This window comes from Lissotriton helveticus, chromosome 11, assembly GCF_964261635.1.
Source record: "Lissotriton helveticus chromosome 11, aLisHel1.1, whole genome shotgun sequence".
In the NCBI taxonomy this organism is placed as follows: domain Eukaryota; kingdom Metazoa; phylum Chordata; class Amphibia; order Caudata; family Salamandridae; genus Lissotriton; species Lissotriton helveticus.
In genome coordinates this window covers 421,632,127-421,654,054 of record NC_136072.1, presented here as the reverse complement: position 1 = coordinate 421,654,054, position 21,928 = coordinate 421,632,127, and the positions used below count along the sequence as shown (strand labels likewise).

At 41.9% G+C, this 21,928-nt stretch overlaps 1 protein-coding gene across 2 annotated transcripts in view; it reads right to left on the bottom strand.

Annotated features, from left to right (window-relative positions):
* Positions 1-8,688: 8,688 nt before the first annotated feature.
* The window catches only part of LOC144792801 (lymphotactin-like), a 32,148-nt gene continuing 18,908 nt past the window's right edge, over positions 8,689-21,928 (bottom strand). For both annotated transcript variants that reach the window (XM_078668001.1, XM_078668000.1), the window contains exon 3: positions 8,689-9,590. In XM_078668001.1, coding sequence (XP_078524127.1) covers positions 9,446-9,590 — 145 coding nt within the window. In that variant the 3' untranslated portion in view covers positions 8,689-9,445. The remainder of the gene's footprint in view (positions 9,591-21,928) is intronic.

Sequence of the window (21,928 nt, the reverse complement as noted above, 5' to 3'; positions counted from 1 at the left end):
GCAGGTCACCACCGCTGTTGAGAACCAACAGGCGGCCGACCTTGGCAATGCAAGGGGGGGGGGCGATGATGCCAGCGAAGGGACATCTAGCCTCAGCAGCCTGTCTGTGCCGGTGCAATCAGAAAGGCGGCGCAGTTCCCGGCCCAACACTGCATCACGACAAAACCAAGCCAACGGGGAGAGTGAGAGGCGACAGGGTGCGTCCAGTAGGAGGCGCTAGTTACTCGATATTTCCGGCAGTGCCGTGGTGAGGTTACCATGCACGCCTGCTCAGGTTACATGAGCCTGTATGTCTGAATACAGTTGCATTATTGTTTGCTGATAAAAGTACATTGCGAGCTTGTGAATTAAACAAAAGCTTTCTTTTGAAAACAAATCTTCCTCATGTCAATCATTCATGTGGCTTGCATGAGTGCAGTGTTGTCTGAGGGGTATGGGTGCACTAGAAATAGTTCTGTGTGATGTTGGCGCGGCGCCTGTGACCTTCAGCAGGATTCTCCCTGTGTGCATGATACACATGTGCAGGTGGCAGGTTGTCCCCCTCCGACTCACTACCAGACACCTCCACAGGTATCCTCTGCTTGGTGGCAATATTGTGAAGTATGGCACAGACGGCCACGATGCGGCAGCAGATCTCAGGCCGGTATTTGAGGGCCCCGCCAGTCTTGTGGAGGATGCGGAATCGACTCTTTAACATGCCAAATGTCCGCTCTATCACATTTCTGGTGTGTATATGCTCCGCATTCTACCGACGTTCCTGTAGTGTTGCAGGGTTGAAGAATGGGGTGAGGAGGTATTCACGGAGCCCGTAGGCGCTGTCACCTGAATGGAGGAGCAGAGGGTCAGTGCCTGTTATGAGCGGCAACATGGTCTTAACATACTGTATGTGGGCATGTGTACTTACCTAGGAGATGTCCCTCGCCAAATTCATCCCTAGCCAAGCGGGTGTGTATGCCGCTGTGCCGGAAGATAAACGAATCATGCGTGCTCCCCGGGTATTGTGCCACAATGTCTATAATGATGGTCTTCGCATTGCAGACCATCTTAATGTTGAGGGAGTGGTAGGACTTGCAGTTCCGGTACATGTATTCGGTCTCTGCGGGTGAACAGATGTGAATGTGGGTGCAGTTGATGCAGCCAATTACATGGGGGAAATGGGCGGAGTTGTAGAAGTCTAGTTTTGTTTGCATTACGTCCTCTTGGGTTGTTGGGAAGGTGATGTAGTGATTTATCCTGCTCAGCATGGCGTCGAGAAAACTCTGTAGGCACTGTAACAGTGTACTCTGGGATATGCCCCCTGCATATGCGACTATCCCCTGGAAACTGCCGGAGACCAGGAGGTGCAGGCAGCACGGGACCTGGACATGGGTGGGCACGGCATTGGTCCGCCGTGTTGGGTGCTGCATCAGGGGGTCAAGGTCTCTGATGAGCTTCTTAATCATTGCCCCATTGAGCCTGTATTTGGAGTAGATCTCCTCTTCAGTCTGTCCCAGGAGTGTAATCCGCAGCCGGAAGATGCGCTCCTGGATCCTGCGTCGGTTCTGGGCTACAGCCTGGAGCCTCAGCCGCCTTGCCATGATGTAGAGACCTGCCATTGTGACTTTCCTCATGCTCCTACTGAGTCTCCTTAAGTGTGTTTGATTTACCCTACACCTGTTTCTTGTTTGCCAATTTTTTTTTCCCCAATTGGTCTTCATGGTAAGCACCTGGTTTGGCTTCTCCTTAAATTGCGACTCGTAATTAGCGGTTTATGGTATTTTCGCTATTTGCGAGTGTTGATGAATGGGAATAGGATTTATTAGCGAATTCGCTATTCAGTTGCGAATTCGCTATTGATTTAGCTAATTGTGTGGGTAATCGCTGTTAAGGAATCGCAATGGAGGTTTCCAAATGATTTTGCGATTCTTTGTTTTGCGATTTCGCTATTTTCTGCTTTTGTACTTAAGGCATTGCGGAAGTGGGAATTGCAGTCGCAATCGCTGTTTCGCAGCGATTGCGATCGCAATATCGCTTGATGCATCTATGCCTTAGTGCAGTGTGGTGTGCAATAACCTGGCGTGGAAGTGTATAATAGTGTTGTATGTTGATATGAGACTCCAAGGAAAGCTAAAGTATGTTGTGTTGTGTATGATAAAGGTGTGTTGTTGTGTTCTGAAAAAAGGATAGTCTGCAGCCAGGTGTAGGTAGTCAGTAGGAGAATGATAGAGCAGGAGAGATGGGTAAGAGTAGGGAAGTATGAACATTTGAGATAGTCATAGGAAGGATGGGTGCATTTTGGTATCTGTTTTGTAAAGTTATGAGAGTGGCATGGGGTGAGAAACGAATAAAAAAAGTCAAGGACAGAGGAAAGTGTGAGAAAGTGATGCAGGGAGTAAAAATCAAGAAAGGGAAAGAGAGTGGAGAAACAAAGAAAGAGAAACAGAAAAAAGAATGCGAGAACAGAGAGAGTAATTAATGACATAATAAGTTGTGTCACACACACAAAAAGAAGGGGGGACCTAGGAGCCAATGAAGGTCCAGTGTCCATGCTCCTAAAACATCAAATTTTATTCACAAAAAAGGACACTGTTCCTAACGCAGGGTGCAAAAAGTCACCCATGCTCTGAGGTGCAAATAGTCACCCATGTATTTAATAAGAAAAGGAAATATGAATAAAGAAAGGAAAGCCTTAGGTAAAGAGAGCCCACAAAAGGTGAAAAGACAATCTTTGTCCTCTAATACCCTCACACACCCCAAGGAGTGTCATGCTTCATCATTGGGCAGTTGCTCCTCGTAGGGCCGGCGCTGCAATTCCCTACGGGCCCCCCGAAGGGGTCACTTTATCGGAGATCTTTTAAAGGACTGCCGGATGGTGCATGTGGGGGTGCGGGGTAGTGGGTACACTGAGGGTAAAAAAGAAGAAAGTGTACATGCAAATAATTAAATGTGTTAAAAAAGAGAAAGGAGTCAACATGCAGCAACAATGTAAATGTTGTACCCTTCGCAGTTTAGAAAAACTGCTGTATAAAACATTGCCCCGAAAGCACCTTATGCCTGTGTGTCAAAGGTCATAAGTCGACATGTTTCGCGCTTATCTCGCCCACAAAGGGTCAGTCGCGCTTCTTCAGGACCAAAACTAGATAAAACAAGTGAGGTGCATGTGATATAGTGTCTATATTTTGTTAAAAACTAAGATACCCTCTATCTCAGTCAGGGCGGAGCAGCCTCATGTATACCCTCTATGTGGCGACAGCTGTGAGTTGGAAGCCGCTCCTGATTGATACCCTCTATCTCAGTCAGGGCGGAGCAGCTGCATGTATACCCTCTATGTGGCGACAGCTGTGAGTTGGAAGCTGCTCCTGATTGATACAGTGTATATCCTGTTTCAACAACTTCCAAATCCTTGAGACAAGCATGATGCTTGATGAAATCACTACTTGTCCAGGTCCGGACCTCACCTCGCTCGAATCCAGCTCGAGTGTCATTAAATGAGGCCCCGCTCTCTCCGTCGGTACAACGAGGCGAAGACTCTCGCTGGGGTGGACCATATGCCTTTTAGTATCTGCCATTTTACACAAGGTGTGCTTTTTTCTGTTATTCTTGTTGTCTGTTTGAAGATTGTATTTATAAGATGTACCACTACATGTATGCATAATACATATCAATACAATACAAATGGCTTCTTTTGGCATTTGGTCAATACATTGAATATCAGGGACTTGACACTGAGACAGTGTGAGATGATATACCAGTTGCATCACAGCTGCTACATTTTCATAATATACTTTGCCCAAGTAATATCAGCAAAGAGGGTAAATGTGGTGGGAGAAACCATAGAGTTAGATGAGTTGATTTTTGAGGATCCCTCTGAAGGTCCTCGCGTAAGTCACAAATCACCAGTTGAGGGGCTGCCTGTTCCCAGAAAGAGCAGCAAGAAGGTAGCTGACATGTAAAGAAAGATGCCCCACTTAAGTATATATGCAGGACCTTGAACCGATTTAATGACGGGGTTGAAGATCTTAAAGACGAGTTTATTGTACACTGTTATTGAAACTGTTTAATGTCTGTAATGGTAGGAGCAGCTGCGAAGGTCAAACATAGAACTGGTAGTAAACTTTTGAACTTGTATCAGGACTTGGTAAAAGTGTTATGAGAGACCAATGAGAAGGTTGCTAAGTTTGTCCTTTGCACTGAGGGTTATCAGTAATCATGGTCTTGTTAGTATGGAAGGTGATTGACACCTTTATTTTGCATGGCACTTTCCGAAAAAATATCGGGTCATATTATCAAGAAAGGGCAATACATTATCGTCGCTTTTATCGGCAGGAAACTGCAGCTAAAGCTGCGATAATGGGCTTGATAATATGCCCTTCTGAATTCCCATAGAAGCCCAGGTTAACACCAGAACCTGGGCTTCTATGGGAATTCACAAGGGCATATTATCAAGCCCATTATCGCCGCTTTAGCGGCAGTTTCCTGCCGATAAAAGCGGCGATAATGTATCGCCCTTTCTTGATAATATGGCCCATCTGTCTTCTAGGTGGTTATTTTCTATCTTGAGCTGATGAGGATAAGACATTACTCATTTTGAGCTGATGATGTACTTTTGTGGCCTGACATCCCATAATTTGAATGACCAGGAAACAAGCATAAGAAGTTATGGTGCTAGATTTGAGCTTGTGAAATAGAGAATCAGGGCATTTCAAATCCATCACTGTATATTTTTTTTTTTTTTGCATCAGATGTCATATAGGTTGATGTAATTAAGCTTAACATATTTTTAGATAGAAGTCCTCATATAGAATTGCAGAGGAGGGGGGAGGTGATATGAGGAATGACTGACACTCCGTTGGAGAATATGGGGCTACGTACAGTGAGAGTTGTGGGCCTGATGAATGAATGGGCAGGTTGCAGATAGTGGGCACACATTGCACACTAGCGTTTTGCGACCCTCACCTTAATATGCAACGTGACTTTGGCACTATCACCTAGGCAACTTCCTGTAAATGGACACAAACACTGGAATTTTGTTTTTAATGAACAGTAGAGCAGCAGCCTTGCAGATGTGTGGACCCAGGAAGTTTATTAAGTTGGGAGGGACAAAGGTCTCCAAAATCACAGTAGGCAGTCTGGCTCTGAATCCAGTGCAAGGGAAACTACCCACAGAACCAGTTTGGAATGGACACAGGAGGGGACTGCTTATTTCCCCAAAAAGACCCAGGTCGACCAAGGGCTCTACACAAGCAAGGAAAAGCTTCCCTCATCTTGGATTTTTGGAGTAAGGTGCACTCTGAGATTGATTGAAGTAGGGCAAACAGGAACTATGAGTTACCCCTACCCACTGGCTAGTGCAGACTATAAATGTGGCACACCAGGGAACACTCCTTGGAACACTTTCTGAGCCTGTGAAAGATCAGAAGAGGACTGGACCCTGCTTGCTATAAATTTAGAGGAATCCTGAAGGACTAGATCTTCTTTTTCTTGTCCTCAGGACAAAAAAGTGAACTCCAGGGGTCAGTTGGCTGACCTTCTGTGTAGCTACATGGACACAACGAGCTGCAAGAGGCCTTTTTCCTGAAGTGACCAGCTGACAAGCACCAATTAGACCTGTATTGAACCCCGCTGCTTGCCTCTAGGGGAGTGAGTCCTGGCCCCTAAGGGCTACCTCTGATATTCTGGTAACTTTAGAAGTTCCCCAGAGGAGGTTCTCCAGAAACCCTGAAGCAATGGAATTTGGGACATTTTTGGACTTTCATGACCTCATTAGCGGTCAGCTGGATCTCGCAGCAAAAGTGTCTGCTTTCAATGCAACTTGGTCAAATACAGCTTCAGGCTTGCCCTAGTGGAGGATTTTGATTCCATAAAAAAGACTAAGGGTCTGTTTATGACTACCGCAGTCTGATGGACCGCCTTAGCCACAGTGGCAGTCCTGGCGTCACCACACTGGAAGTCCGACTGCCCTATTATGAGTTTGGCAGTCGGACAGCCATAGGACCACTGCTACTGCCAAGGATCCATGATCCCTGGCAGTCTTGCAGTGGTCTGAGGCCCGCAATATGCTGGCGGTGCGGCTGCGGACCACCAAGCATATTATGAGTTTCCTCATTGCCACAGTTTTCATGGCGGTAAGCCTGTCATGAAAAGTGTGGCTGTGACAAAACTAAGGGGACCCTGCAGGGCTCCCTTTTGCCTCAGGGCCTGGGGATGCATGCAGAGGGTCACATGGTGTGCCCACTGTCTCTATGCACCCCCTGTTCCTGCACAGCATGGACTGCAGAGTCCATGCTGTGCAGGAACGTGCTTTGGCATTCCCTATGTGGTGCCTTTCTGAGGTTCACCGCCTGGGACCGCCAAAGCACCGACTGCCAGACTAGGTGAAAACTCCTAATCTGACGGGCAGTCGTCAGATGGCTTTGGTGGTGTGACAGTGGGGCACTGATGTGGCGGCCCTCTGCCCCACCCCCAAAGTTGTAATCAGTCCCTAAGACCAAAGGTAAAATCTTTGATGGTACAAACCACCCTCACTGGTGTATCTAACTCACACTCCATCGTAATATACCTGAAATTGCTCCTAGGTCCCTGTACACCACTTCTATAAACTATTCTACAAACTATCATTGGTACGTCACGATTTTTGGTGGTATTTTCCCTTAAATCTTTAGAAATTCAAATATCTAATTCTCTTTATTGGAATTTTGTTATTTTCGTGTCATTCTTTCTAATAAAATATACTCTATCTAATTTAGTTTGGGATTTTAATTGTTTGGTGTTTTTACTTTAATACTGTTTGGGTACTGCATAAATAACTAACAAATTGCCCCAAGTTAAGCTTGTCTGCTCTGTGCCATAGCTAACAAGGGGTTGAAGTCAGGTTAATTTAGTGACTTATTGATATTTATCGGGGGAAAATGTATGGTATTTACCCAAAGTACATAGGGGCAGATATACAAGGAACTGATGTATCTACATAGAGGCGTTTTTTTCCTTGCGTCACCTCCAAATGTCCTTGCGCCACCATGGATGCGCTGTATTTTCAATACAGTGCACCATGGTGCAAGGGATTACAGATGCGTCAGAAATTCTGACGCATCTGTTGGAGGAAAAGTGACGCATTGTTGGAATTTGTCACAAAAGTGATGCAACTCTAGCAATGCGCTAGAAAACATAGGTAGATCCCATGTAAAATGCCCTGCGTCAATCCTTACGCCTGGTCTGAGCAGGCTTAGGGATTTTGACACAGTGAAGGCGTAGAGTGAAATCCTGTCAATTTCACTACGCCAGTTCTACCTGGCTTTTTGCATGGGAACGCCTACCATGCATACATTATACCTGGCGCAGGTTCAATGTGACGCAGGGCTTTACAACGTGACGCATCTCCCTAGATGCGTCACGTTGTAAATGGGCTGCTACTTTTACGCCACTGCTGCGTCACAAAAGTGACGCAACGGTGTCACAAAAGTGACGCACGGGTCCTTTAAATCTGCCACAACAATTTTAGTGTAGTAAGCAAAACAATCTGCATGTTATTCCCCAAAACCTCCGATGAATTCTGACCGAGCAGAGACTGATGTCTGGTGCGATAAATATATGACCAATTACAAGACCACTTGTCATGAGGCTTTTTGTGCCTGTTGATTGACAACAGAGGCCAAGAGTGCTTACTTTTTTTTAACAGACTAGCACTTTTTTATTTCTATTAGATTATAATGTGGGAATATTGTGACTATATTTATGATTTTTTGTAAAGTTAGAATGTTCGTTTTCTTGTTTTTTATTTTTGTGTGTGTAGAATACAAGGCATTGTCTGGGCAGCCACCAGCGGACAAGTATTAGAGCAGAACGCACACATAGGTCGCATATCTTGTGTGGGAGGGGTAAGGGCAGAGAGAGACTACTCCTTTCTGGAGATGCTCCTTCAGTGAGTCAGGAATACGGCACCAAACTCCTTTCTGTTATACCCATGTCTGGTAATCCTAAGTGGTGGAAAATGCCAACTATCACCTCTTGGCCAAACCCACGCCAGCTTAGGCCCTGGCAACACGTCCACTGGGTGTAGTTCATCCATGTTTTTCTTTTTGCTCTGTTGTTTGTAGGTTTAATTTTCCTACTACAAATACTGGCCTGTAGGACCATAATGTAAGAGAAAAAAGTGGTATGTATGAGCTTCTCATACCTGTCTCGTGAGACATGAATCGTGATCTTACCTGGGCTACCATGAATCTGATGATATGGGGTTAGTCGACTGAACAGAAGTCTTACTGACATGGACTGGGGCTCACGTAACCCCGACAGGTCCACCACTCCAAGTCGAGTTTGACACGTTCAAGGACTCCTCATGAAAAGGTTACAACACTAAATAACACCCTGCTAATATCAGCCTTCACTTGGACTAAAGCCTTCGGAATTAAAACCTGATCAAAAATGTGTAACCACCATGTTCTTAATGCTTCTCAAGCCTACCAAACAGGTCTTTGACCACAGTAGTATTTATGTACTACTATCATCCCTCTTGATTCAGCATGTTAACTGCTAGGAACATCAGAACAGTAAAAATTAGAACAGAATGTCCATATGTGAATAATAATTAAAGTTTTGATTCCAATCCTGAATGCTGTTCAAGCAATGTTTTTGTTACTTTTTTTTGGGTTAGTATTTTTTCAGTTTTATACATACTAGTTTAGAATTTGTGAATTAGTCCATGACACCGTCTTTGTGAAATAAAGATTTTTTAATGTAAACAAAATAACAAAACCAAGAATGCATCGTCCTCTGGCTGATTAAATTACATGCTTCTTCTTCAGGACTTTGTACCAATGGGTTGAGCCAATGAATCACAAGCTTTAACACTGAGCTCCTGCTCTGTACTGAGTTCCACTCCAAGACCACCGCTCGGTTTTTCAAGAGCTCATGGTACTGAGGAGCACTAGTAGATATCGGATCAATAAAAGTGGGTACATTTGCACAGGAAATGCCTCAGGAGCTGCCATATTCCGGGATTGCCCAAAAACAAATGCCTCCTAATTTTTGTTTCCCCTTATGCTTCTTTTCTCAGCCAACCTCCTCCCCCAGCCTCTTCTTGGTAGTTTTTCTTCATCCCTGTTTTTTTCTCTTCATCACTACTGTCCTGTCTCTCCGTTCTTCCTTCATTCCCTTTATTCTGTCTTCTTCTTGCTCAGGACCAAATCTTGAGGATGAAAATTACGTCCTAGTCCCCAACGGGTGCAGGTGCCAACCACCAGCGTAAATCAAGCAATGATCAGATCATGTTTTGTTTGATTTCCACTTTTGGAGTTTTTCACCCGAATATGGCGTCATGATTTAACACCTCACTGTATCATTGTTACAGGTTTTTTGACTCAGCAGCGTGATGTGGATTGGAAAATTCAGAACGACTTGGACAGCAGCTTTGGAAAAGAATAGTACAGCACAAGCACAATGCACCTGTTTCTAATGAATACAGGGGTATTTAATTTTTCTTGGATTTATTTCTGAGTTTCTTAGAGCCCCTTCTTTTTTTCTGTTTTTCTCGTTTATCCACTTGCGCCATTACTTTCTTTACCCAGTCAAGATTGGGATCCTCACAAGATTTTCTGCCGTCCTTTAGGGTTAATCTGAGGGGGGAGAAAAAAAACATATTCAGCTTTTCTGTTAAAATAAAAGGTATATGAGGCTGAAACCTACAGAGGTATTATTATAGCCTTGGCTATACCGCTATTAAAGGCCCGATGCAGCGTTAAAGGCCCGAGCCGAAGGAGAGGTACTTTAATAAGGCAGCAGGACTTTAACAGCCGGTATCGCCCTGCTACGAAGGGCTATAAGGCTATTAGAACATTCTGCCACTAGAGGGCAGAATGTTCTAACAAATAAAACAAAACCTTCAGGGAGCGCAAGGGGATTGAAATCCCCCCAGGCTCCCTGAAGCCTTTGTTCACAGCCACAGCTGTGCACAGAGAAACATTGGAATGTTGAAGCTCCGGGCTTATACCAGTCATTATAAGCCCAGAACACTCCATTGTTTTCAATGGAGCTACCAGCATTTCAATGTTCTAATAAAGGTTATATTGCGCCATAGCATGTCACAACATTTTAAAATAACCTGCACAAATGATTTAGATGAGTAGCTTGTAAAGGCCCTGTACATTTTGTTAAAGAGCTCATCTGCTCGCATTGGTCAAATTATGACTGTAGGCAGAATGACGTACACCTCACCAAGGAAAGTGCAATTATTTACCAACATTATAAGTGCAGCTCCCGGTTTTATGTTTTTTCTTTTTTTAACTATTCCATCTATATTCCATCTGCATTTATCATTATTTATTTTTTGGTCATCTTGGTATTTATCCATATTTATGTTATATTTTGAGCAGCCGCGGCTGCTGCAGGTAAGAGTGGTGGGGCCAGGTGAGGGGTATTTCGAGAGACGACGACGAGGGAAAATTAATTATTTATTTAATTTTTCCTCGTGGTCATCTCTTGAAATCCCCCCCTCACCTGACCCACGGCCCTACCGCTCTTACCTGCACCAGCCGCAGCTGGTTTTGGGAATAAATTGACCTGTAAAATGGTACATTTCCATGTTTTTACCTTTTGGACGTCCACTCATGCATGGATGCCTGTCACGTTTTAGCAGAGTAAGCAGCCGCATATAACATAAACGACATTCACAGGTACATATTCACATAATACTACAAATATATGTTAACATATGCCTGTAGTTAAGGAAATCTCATCCTGATTTTTACCTCTCCATGCTATCTGTTCAGCTGTTGCCTGGAGTTCATGAAAAACAGCATGGAGAGTCCCTCACAAGAAGCACCATATTCAGTTTTTTTCTGCTTTTAAAAATAAATACCGCCTTCGACCTTGTCCCTCGTATTAAATTATGGCAGGTACTCCAGGACATGGGTTTCCCGCGCTACCTCCTTGAGCTTGTTAAAAGACTGCATGATGGCACATATGCAAGGATCCGTTGGGGGAGTGAGGGCCAACTAACTGACAAAATACCAGTGAATAGGGGGGTCCGCCAGGGTTGCGTGATGGATCCCACCTTGTTCTCCCTCTTTATAAATGGGGTGGCAGGCCATTTGAGGGAGGACCCTGTGGATGCTCCCACCCTGGCAGGTGAAAAAATACCGACCCTCCTTTTTGCGGACGACACCCTCCTCATGTCAAAAACACCCTCTGGTCTCCAAAAACTTTCGACCAAGTTTGATGCCTTCTGTGAGGAACGTGGGTTGACAATTAACACTACAAAAACAAAATTAATGGTGTTGTCCGAAACAAAGAGACCAAGGAAGATTAATGTTGTGCTTAATGGATGTTCACTGGAGGAGGTTGATGCATTTGATTATCTGGGAGTAAGGGTGAACCGGAGAATGAAGTGGGACTCCCATTTAGCAAAAATGCATTTGAATGTGAAAAGAACCACGGGAGCCATTTCCAGAGAACACCGAGCCTCGGTAAGCAGGCCCATTGCACCTGTCCTTGCCATCTATGAAGGGAAAGCATTGGCAGCAACAACATATGGGTCAGAACTTTGGGGCTTTGATAAGATCACAGAGTTAACTAAAACTGAAAATAAGTTCTTTAGAGACTTGGTGGGTCTCCCAGTCTCTACCCCCTTGAAACCACTGCTGCAAGATATGGGCCGCCGTGCAATTAAAGATATTGTTACCCTTCGACCTCTTCTTTATTGGGTACTTTTGAGAAGGTCACTGGAACTGGCACACTACGCTGCAGTCTTGGACGAACTTATCACCCTGAACAAGTTGTCAGGAATTCCGTGGCTGGACAATCTAAGGGACCTGACTACCAACCTGGGGCTAAGTGAAACATGGTTGTCCCAGGCACCACCCCCAAAAGATACAATGAAAAAAATATATTGGGAATGGGTTCAAGCCAGGGAGCTCGAGAAATCAAACTGGGGAGTGTTAACTGACCGTTTTTTAGAGCATAAGCCGGTGAGGAAGTTTGAATCCTTTCTCGATGTCATTAAAGTTCCTAGAGACAGAACTTTGTTTCTAAAGTTTAGACATGGAACACTTCCCCTGAACACTTTTACCAAGCATTGGAAATTATCTATGTCTAATCATTTTAGTTGCCCTGGTTGTTCAAACCCTAATGAGTCCTTAGCCCATTTCCTATTTGCCTGTAGAGCATATAGTGGACCCAGGAGAAGGTGGTTAAAGCCAGTATGTAGAGAACTGGGAGTCAGGCACCATGTGACGGCACTCCGCATATTGACAACAGATACAACATCTACGATGGTTTTTTGCGGAGTTGCCAAATTCTTGGGAAAGGCCTGGCAGATACGTTCAAGACTTGTAAAATGAGCACGGGGCAGGAAATTGTGTACAGTATATACTCACCAGAATATGTTTGATCCTCTGTCCTCTGCTCCCTGCTTTAGGACTTTATTTAATCTATTTTTAAAATTTTGTGCTGTTTTTGGAAAGATTTCACTTTTTTTTAAAGTTTTAATATCCCTTTTAGCAAAGAATTGTGTACTTTTATGATAAAGTTTGTTTTTATCGAATAAAGTATAAAGTGAAAAAAAGTAAATACAGACAGGAAACACATTGTTTTCTGTCTGTATTTATGTGTAAAAATCAGTAAAAACAGAAAAACTGAAACTGTAATTATAAGATCATGTGCACAAAACAACATTTTACACTAGGCTCACGGTCCAAACATCTTTGAAAGTGAGCTGCAAAACTGCATTGACACTAGTGCAATTTTTACGATCTGACTCTGTTGCAATCATTGATATGTATCTGAGTTTAGTGGGTTGTGTTTCATTATCTTTCTTAAGGATTTTTTTTAACCAATATGCTTTTTCTTTCTCTCTTGTCCTAACTTTGAGCTTTTACACTAATAGTTCTGTCAAACCCTGGGCAGAAAATCTCTATTTGTTCCAGGGTGGTGAACGAACCTGGTGTTGTAGGACTGAGTAAGCCTCAGTTTGTATATTCTTATATCAAACCTCACCTCAGTAAGCCTTCGGGGCAGCAACTAATTTGTAAAATGTTGTTAATCGCTGAACTAGGTTATCCTTTACCTTCTCTACTCTTGGTTCATTCAGTGATATCTTTTTACAAAACCCCTGCTTCTTCTCTGTGACTCCATGACTCCATTTCCAAACCTGTCAATCAAATAACTCTATTACATCCTTCATCTTTTACTGTGAACCATTCCACCATCTCACTTATCATACGTATGCATTTCTTATAGTACCGGTCTGCAAAATCATTATGAACGCACCATTTCATCCCAACTACAGCTATTCCACTGTCTCAGTCACACTCTTTTCTGGCTTCTCTATTTTTATTTTAAGAGTTTTATATAGCGCTGGCTAGACCCGGAGGTATCAGAGCGTTTTACATAAGGTTCCAAAGAAATTACAAAATTACATCAGTTACAGGTTACATCAGTGATAGTGAGACAAAATATCGAAATTAAAATATCGATATACAATAATATCGATGTTTTAATTTCGATGGTATAGAATATCGATGTCCAAAATATCGACAGACAGAATATCGTTTTTTTAAGGTGTGTATGTTACTAATATCGAAATTGACTAATATCGAAATTTTGTTTAGTGTTATGTATTTTATTATGTTGTTTATATGTTTGTTAAATATGTTTTGTAATGTATGTTTGAAAATTAGTAATTTTGTTTACATTTTGCGTTTTAGTATCAGAGCGGGTTGTGGGTTTATAGGGAATAGGGTGGGAAGTAATTTAATAATAATTAATTAATTAATATATTTTTGTAAATATTTTTAATTAATAATTAATTGGTAAATAATTAATAATTAGTTAATTAATTATATTTTTGTAAATATTTTTATTTAATAATTAATTGGTAACTAATTGATATTAATTAGGTAATTACATTAATTACATTAATTAGAGTTAATGTTTTAATATTTATATAATATTTTGTTATTGTTAATTAATTAATTGGTAATTAAATAATATTAATTAGTAAATAAAATTAATTAGAGTTAATGTGCTAATATATTTACTTTTTTGTTATTGTTAATTAATAATTAATTGGTAATTAAATCATATTAATTATTTAATTAAATTAATTAGAGTTAATGTGCTAATATATTTAATTTTTTGTTATTGTTAATTAATAATTAATTGGTAATTAATAATTATTAAGTGATTAAGTGATGTGATTTATTTATGTGTAGTGGGTTGTGTGTTTTAAACCCCTACGCTATCCAACGCTTTCCCTACTGTTGCACTCTCTGGAGTCGGAATAGTAATTTAAACCCCTACGCTATCCAACGCTTTCCCTACTGTTGCACCATCTGGAGTGGGAATAGTAATTTAAACGCCTACGCTATCCAACCCTTTCCCTACTGTTGCACCCTCTGGAGTGGGAATAGTAATTTAAACCCCTACGCTATCCAACGCTTTCCCTACTGTTGCACTCTCTGGAGTGGGAATAATAATTTTTACCCCTACGCTATCCAACGCTTTCCCTACTGTTGCACTCTCTGGAGTGGGAATAGTAATTTAAACTCCTACGCTATCCAACGCTTTCCCTACTGTTGCACCCTCTGGAGTGGGAATAGTAATTTTTACCCCTACGCTATCCAACGCTTTCCCTACTGTTGCACCCTTTGGAGTGGGAATAATAATTTTTACCCCTACACTATCCAACGCTTTCCCTACCGTTGCACCCTCTGGACTGGGAATAGTAATTTAAACCCCTGCGCTATCCAACGCTTTCCCTACTGTTAAACCCTCTGGAGTGGGAATAGTAATTTAAACCCCTACGCTATCCAACGCTTTCCCTACTGTTGCACACCTTCCCTACTTCCCTACTATCCACGGGGACTGGAGTTGGAATAGTAAATTAAACTATTCACTATCCAGCGCCCAAAAGCACTATGCGTTGTAAAGGCATGCGTTGTAAAAACAGCGTTGTAAAGGCATGCGATGTAAAAGCATGCGTTGTAATGTCATACATCCTTTTCTACCATTTTGTCAATTCATCTCAAACTCTATTTTCGTCCTTTCTCTGACCTTCTAAATCAGTGTTTTTCTCTTCGCTCTATTCACTACTTCCTTACAACTCTTTATTAAATTTCACATTTCACTATGATCTTCTAAATTCTTCCCATCCTTTACTAACGTGTTTTATCGGCTTTCCGTTCCACATTTATTTTCAACACCTCTCTTCCTCTGTCAATGACACCTTCACCCTCCATTTATTTTGCTTTTATGAGTGAAATCTCGAATAAAGCATATTTTGACTTGACTTGACTTGTTAATTAATTAATATATTTTTGTAAATATTTTTATTTAATAATTAATTGGTAATTAATTGATATTAATTAGGTAATTACATTAATTAGAGTTAATGTTTTAATATATATAATTGTTTGTTATTGTTAATTAATTAATTGGTAATTAAATATTATTAATTAGTAAATACAATTAATTAGAGTTAATGTGCTAATATATTTACTTTTTTGTTATTGTTAATTAATAATTAATTGGTAATTTAATAATATTAATTATTTAATTAAATTAATTAGAGTTAATGTGCTAATATATTTAATTTTTTGTTATTGTTAATTAATAATTAATTGGTAATTAATAATTATTACGTGATTAAATGATGTGATTTATTTATGTGTAGTGGGTTGTGTGTTTATGGGGGGATGGGGTGTGATATAATTAAATGCAATTAATTAAAGAGATTGTATTTATCTATTGGTATTTATTGGTAATTGATTAGTAATTAATATGTGTTAATTAGTTCATTCATAATTACATCAATTTAGTAATATTAATTGTTATTAATTGATTAATTGAAATTTATAATAATTGTGTTTTTTTGTATGTGTAGTGTGTTGTGTGTTAAAGGGGGAGTAGAATGGGAAGTAATTTTAACCCCCATGCTATCCAACGCTTTCCCTACTGTTGCACCCTCTGGAGTGGGAATAGTAATTTAAACCCCTACGCTATCCAACGCTTTCCCTACTATTGCACTCTCTGGAGTGGGAATAGTAATTTAAACCCCTACGCTATCCAACGCTTTCCCTACTGTTGCACCCTCTGGAGTGGGAATAGTAATTTAAACCCCTACGCTATCCAACGCTTTCCCTACTGTTGCACTCTCTGGAGTGGGAATAATAATTGTTACCCCTACGCTATCCAACGCTTTCCCTACTGTTGCACTCTCTGGAGTGGGAATAGTAATTTAAACTCCTACGCTATCCAACGCTTTCCCTACTGTTGCACCCTCTGGAGTGGGAATAGTCATTTTTACCCCTACGCTATCCAACGCTTTCCCTACTGTTGCACCCTTTGGAGTGGGAATTGTAATTTTTACCCCTATGCTATCCAACGCGTTCCCTACTGTTGCACCCTTTGGAGTGGGAATAGTAATTTTTACCCCTACGCTATCCAACGCTTTCCCTAGTGTTGCACTCTCTGGAGTGGGAATAGTAATTTTTACCCCTACGCTATCCAACGCTTTCCCTACTGTTGCACTCTCTGGAGTGGGAATAGTAATTTTTACCCCTACGCTATCCAACGCTTTCCCTACTGTTGCACCCTCTGGAGTGGGAATAGTAATTTTTACCCCTATGCTATCCAACGCTTTCCCTACTGTTGCACCCTTTGGAGTGGGAATAGTAATTTTTACCCCTACGCTATCCAACGCTTTCCCTAATGTTGCACCCTTTGGAGTGGGAATAGTACTTTTTACCCCTACGCTATCCAACGCTTTCCCTACTGTTGTACTCTCTGGAGTGGGAATAGTAATTTGTACCCCTACGCTATCCAATGCTTTCCCTACTGTTGCACTCTCTGGAGTGGGAATATTAATTTTTACCCCTACGCAATCCAACGCTTTCCCTACTGTTGCACTCTCTGGAGTGGGAATAGTAATTTTTACCCCTACGCTATCCAACGCCTTCCCTACTGTTGCACTCTCTGGAGTGGGAATAGTAATTTTTACCCCTACGCTATCCAACGCTTTCTCTACTGTTGCACCCTCTGGAGTGTGAATAGTAATTTTTACCCCTACGCTATCCAACGCTTTCCCTATTGTTGCACTCTCTGGAGTGGGAATAGTAATTTTTACCTCTACGCTATCCAACGCTTTTTCTACTGTTGAAATATGTAGAGTAAGTATATATATTTATTTATATGCAGTTTTTTAATTTATTTTACATGTGTATGTATTAGTTATACATTTTTTAATATGTTTTAATGTTTATATTTGTAATTTGCTAAGTTATATGTATTTTTAAATTATTTTTACATTATTATTAATACATTTAAAAAAACGATATTTTTAACTTCGATATTTTTGTACTACTATATATTTTTTTCGATATTTTTGTACTTACCTTTATGTAGATAGAACTCCGATATTTTTGATTTCGATATTTTTGTGTCGATATTTTTGTATGTCTATATTCTGTCTGTCGATATTATGTCATAGATTCACATCAGTTAGTAGAAAAAACATTTCAAGAGAGTAGAAGATATAATAAATGGAGCTTAGAAGGGTAAGGGGGTGGGGTACAGGGGTAGGATGTAGATAGGATGGAGAGACGAAGGAGAGTCTGCCCAAAGTCCGGCTGGGTAGGTGACGGCCGAGGGGGAAGTCCACAGGCCATCTCCTTTTTAGCTATCGGGTAGCTCCACCGGGCATCAGCCAAACAAGTAGGTCTCACCGGGAAAACAATTAAAGAGTAGGGATAAATGGAGCGTAAAGGAGAAGGGGGGTGGAGTAAAGGGGTAGGAGGGAGAATACAACGGAGAGACAAAGTAAGTTCTGTCTAAAGACCTGCTGGGTAGGTGACGGCTGAGGGGGTAGTCCACAGCCCATCTCCTCTTTAGCTATCAAGTAGCTCCACCGGGCATCGGTCAAAAAGCTAGGTCTCCACGGTCAGAGGTAGGTTCATAGATTCAGGAGGCAGGACAAGACAGGCGTTAATAGCGAACAAGAAAATAAAGACCCAAAAAAGACCAAGCAGAGTTGGGAAATCACAGGAAGGAGACTGCAGCGGAGAAAATTGACGAGACATATGTCCGAGGTCCGGTTGCGTAGGTGACGGCCATAGCGGTGTGCCAGAGCCAATCTCCCCTATAGCTGTCGGAGCAGCTCCACCGGGAATCGGCCATGTGATTCGTGTTCAGCCGGCATAGTGTGAAGATCAGGCAGTCCCTGAAGGTCATTGAGTCCAGAGATGGGCGAGTGTAGAAGACGAGGGTGCTAGGATAGGAAAGGGAATGAGGATAGTCTGTCATGTTATTGTCAGACAAGTTGAGTCAGATTGATCTCATGGGGCAAACAAGGGGTCAGGCAAGAGATTCTGCCCCTGGTGTTCCATTCAGCCGGTCCACAGTCTCAGGTTGGCATATACATCTTTCCATGGCTCTAATAGCTGCAAAGTTTTCAGTGTTTAATGTATCAGGCATTAGGCAGCTGGCGGCCATCTTAGGATCAGGCAAATTATAGTTTATGGGTTCCCCCCATGAGCTTATTGAGATTAAGCCCCTCTTAGAGCAATTCAGGTTACATAGGGCCCATGTATCTATCTTGTGTACAGGCGCCCATCCTATCACTTGCGCAACCCTTCGTGGGTAAGCGTTTCACTTGGGTCGCCATTTTGAAGTCAGATTGACAATAAATTCCTTTACACTCCACTGCATCACTGGAAATCTTTCCACATCCTTAACCCCTTTGCTGCGGGGTAATTCCCCCACGGTGCAGGGGGGGGGGTCCGCGGCGCTGCTGTGCTCGTGACGAGCCCAGCTCATCATCACTCAAAGTGGAGCTGAGCTCATGACGAGCTGGGCTCGTCACAATCCCGCCCACTGATTAATTCTCCTGCACAGGGAATAAACCGCGCGTGGGTGGGCCGCGGCTATTATGATGAGCACAGCTCAACTGTGACTCATGACAAGCTGAGCTCGTCATGAACACGGAAGGAGTTAATAAAACCTCTAGCACTCTGGAGTATCCTAGCACCTTTTCCATGTTATATACATGCTTTCTCCACCACTTGCACAGTCTGTAAAATGCTGAGTTATGATGTGCATGAGAATGTTGGGAGTCTGTGGGCTAAAGCCTTCAGTTGAGATTGGGCTGAGCAGCATGTTGACTGCTCCTGGTGGGGCTGTTCCACTTGATCTACATATCTTCAAATAAACTTCTTGAACATCATCTACCGTGTGCGGACTTAAATACTACACACTCTCTTTTTCCTCATCCTTCAGCCTCCACTATCTCTTGGTTACTCTAACATTTCTTACAAGTTTAATGATATTGACAATTGCATTTATGTAGAGTGTGAAATGTCTAATGGCCTTGAATTCCTATAACCTGCAACAATCAAAGACAATTACAAAAACAGCTGGGTTTCAAGAAAAGCTTTACGTTTGGACGGGGTGGAGTTCCTGCAGAAGGCCCTCAAGCGCAGTGTTCTTCAATGAATGATCATTTTGAAAAAGCCTCTGCAGTCCTGCACTGGTGATAAGATAAGCCATGGATTGTAGTTTTAATTTCTAGCCACCCTTCCACTATTTCTTTTGCCCACTTATCTGTCCAGCTGATTCTTTTACTACCCGCTCCACCCTTCAATCGCCACTATTTATCTGACACGTTTTCCTAGTCCTTCATCTTCTGATTTTTCTGGATTGCTCTACTTCAGGTTTTATTCATTCCTGATTCTCTGACATTTTATTTACCCTTCACCCTTCACCCTCCATTCATTATTATTACCTTGTCTAAGTCTATCACATTTCACAGTTCCCAAATCAAGATTAATCCTTCAGTGTCAATGATTTCCTACCGGGAAACATCCTTTACAACGCAACTTTTACCACGCAGTGCCTTTACGACGCAATTTTTACAACGCAAACCATTACAACGCATTGCCCTGGGGGGCGCTCTAGGATAGGGAATAGGTTTAATGTACTATCCAACACCTTCCCTACTATCCACGGGGACTGGAGTTGGAATAGTAAATTAAACTATTCACTATCCAGCGCCCAAAAGCAGTATGCGTTGTAAAGGCATGCGTTGTAATAACAGCGTTGTAAAGGCATGCGTTGTAAAGGCATGCGATGTAAAAGCATGCGTTGTAATGTCATACATCCTTTTCTACCATTTTGTCAATTCATCTCAAACTCTATTTTCGTCCTTTCTCTGACCTTCTAAATCAGTGTTTTTCTCTTCGCTCTATTCACTACTTCCTTACAACTCTTTATTAAATTTCACATTTCACTATGATCTTCTGAATTCTTCCCATCCTTTACTAACGTGTTTTATCGGCTTTCCATTCCACATTTATTTTCAACACCTCTCTTCCTCTGTCAATGACTCCTTCACCCTCCATTTAATTTCTAGGCAATTTTATCTACCTTATAGGCTTCCCTTCTTTGTATTTGCCCCAACTGTGCTCATCATTCGATCTCTTTCATTCACTTCTTGTCTCCTTGCACATTCCCCATCCTTATTGTATGCCCCTGTTTCTCGTTTTTCTATTCATTCTTCCCTTCGCCCTTTATTGATCTCTTCCAATCATTTTTTCGCCCTTCACCTATTGTTCCATCTAAACGTCTGCATTCTTCAGCACTGATCAATAAGATGGATACACTTTTACAAGGCCCAAAGAGTTAAAGGGCATATTATCAAGCACGGAGTTAAAATTATTGCTGCTTTAGTGGCAGAAAACTGCTGCTAAAGCGGCGGTAATGCGCTTGATAATAAGCCCTTGAGAATTCCAATAGAAGCCCATGTTGACACCAGAACATGGGCTTCTATTGGAATTCTCAAGGGCATATTATCAAGACCATTATCGCCGCTTTAGCGGCAGTTTTCTGCGGCTAAAGCGGCGATAATTTTAACTCAGTTTCTTGATAATATGCCCCTAAGTTTTCCAACAAGCTGTTAATCGAGAGGAGATTTCTGGCTGTAAGAGATCTAATTGTACAGAGGAAAACAAGCAATTTTAGGCATGTTTATAGCATTTCTCCTCTTTATCTCCAGCATTTGCCATGACCTGAAAAGTTTCATCAGTTATTACTAGAAGGCATTGTATTGCACAGGTGGAGTTTCCCAAACCTCGCTTGAGTAGCTCAAAGAGCTTGAAATTTTATCATATATTCCTCAATACAATAGTGTTGTAACACTCTAAGAACCCTTATGACGAAGCCTAATTTGGCTAAGGAGACTCTCTCCCAAACTTGGAGGTTGTGAAGTGAGTACTCGCCCATTTCTGAAGATAATAAACTGTTGAATCCAAAATAATTCTTGGTGGATAACCACACCCTCCTTATTTTTATAGAAAAGTGAGCATGGAGACCTCAACTTCAGGTTTGGAAATCTTGGGGATTGAAAGTCCTATAACTGGGTCCGAAAGTTGCCTATTCAATCCCCAGTTTCCAACTGGACAGGTACACCTTTCTAAAGCTCCTAGAAGTTGAGGCAGAAGGAAACACAGTTACTGCACATTGTATTTCTGTTTCTGTAATCTGGGTCTGCCCTTGAAGCCCTATTATCCTACCTGTTCTGAAAAACTTCCCTCTGTAAATTCATCAGCACAGGACTCCCCTAACTTTCCCTCAAAAAAGGCCAGACCATTTACGTGTAGTGTTCTCCTGATGAATTGCAAGTAGTCCCACAATGTTACTGGTTTCTCAGTCCTGGTTATGTGGAACAGATTAGTGCACGGAATCCACTGTTCTCTAATCACACTCTGGCATGCAAGTGTTTAGAACTCCACCATCCAGAGTGTGCACACTAATGCCATCACAGCACTGAAGTAGACTTAACGTTGCATGTTAAGCTATTCATACCAATGCAAACAATTAAAATAAACATACTGACCTAAGGCATTATTAAATCCACCACACACATCTTCAATGCTCAGTTGCAGGCCTGGTGAGCCATCCAGTCCCT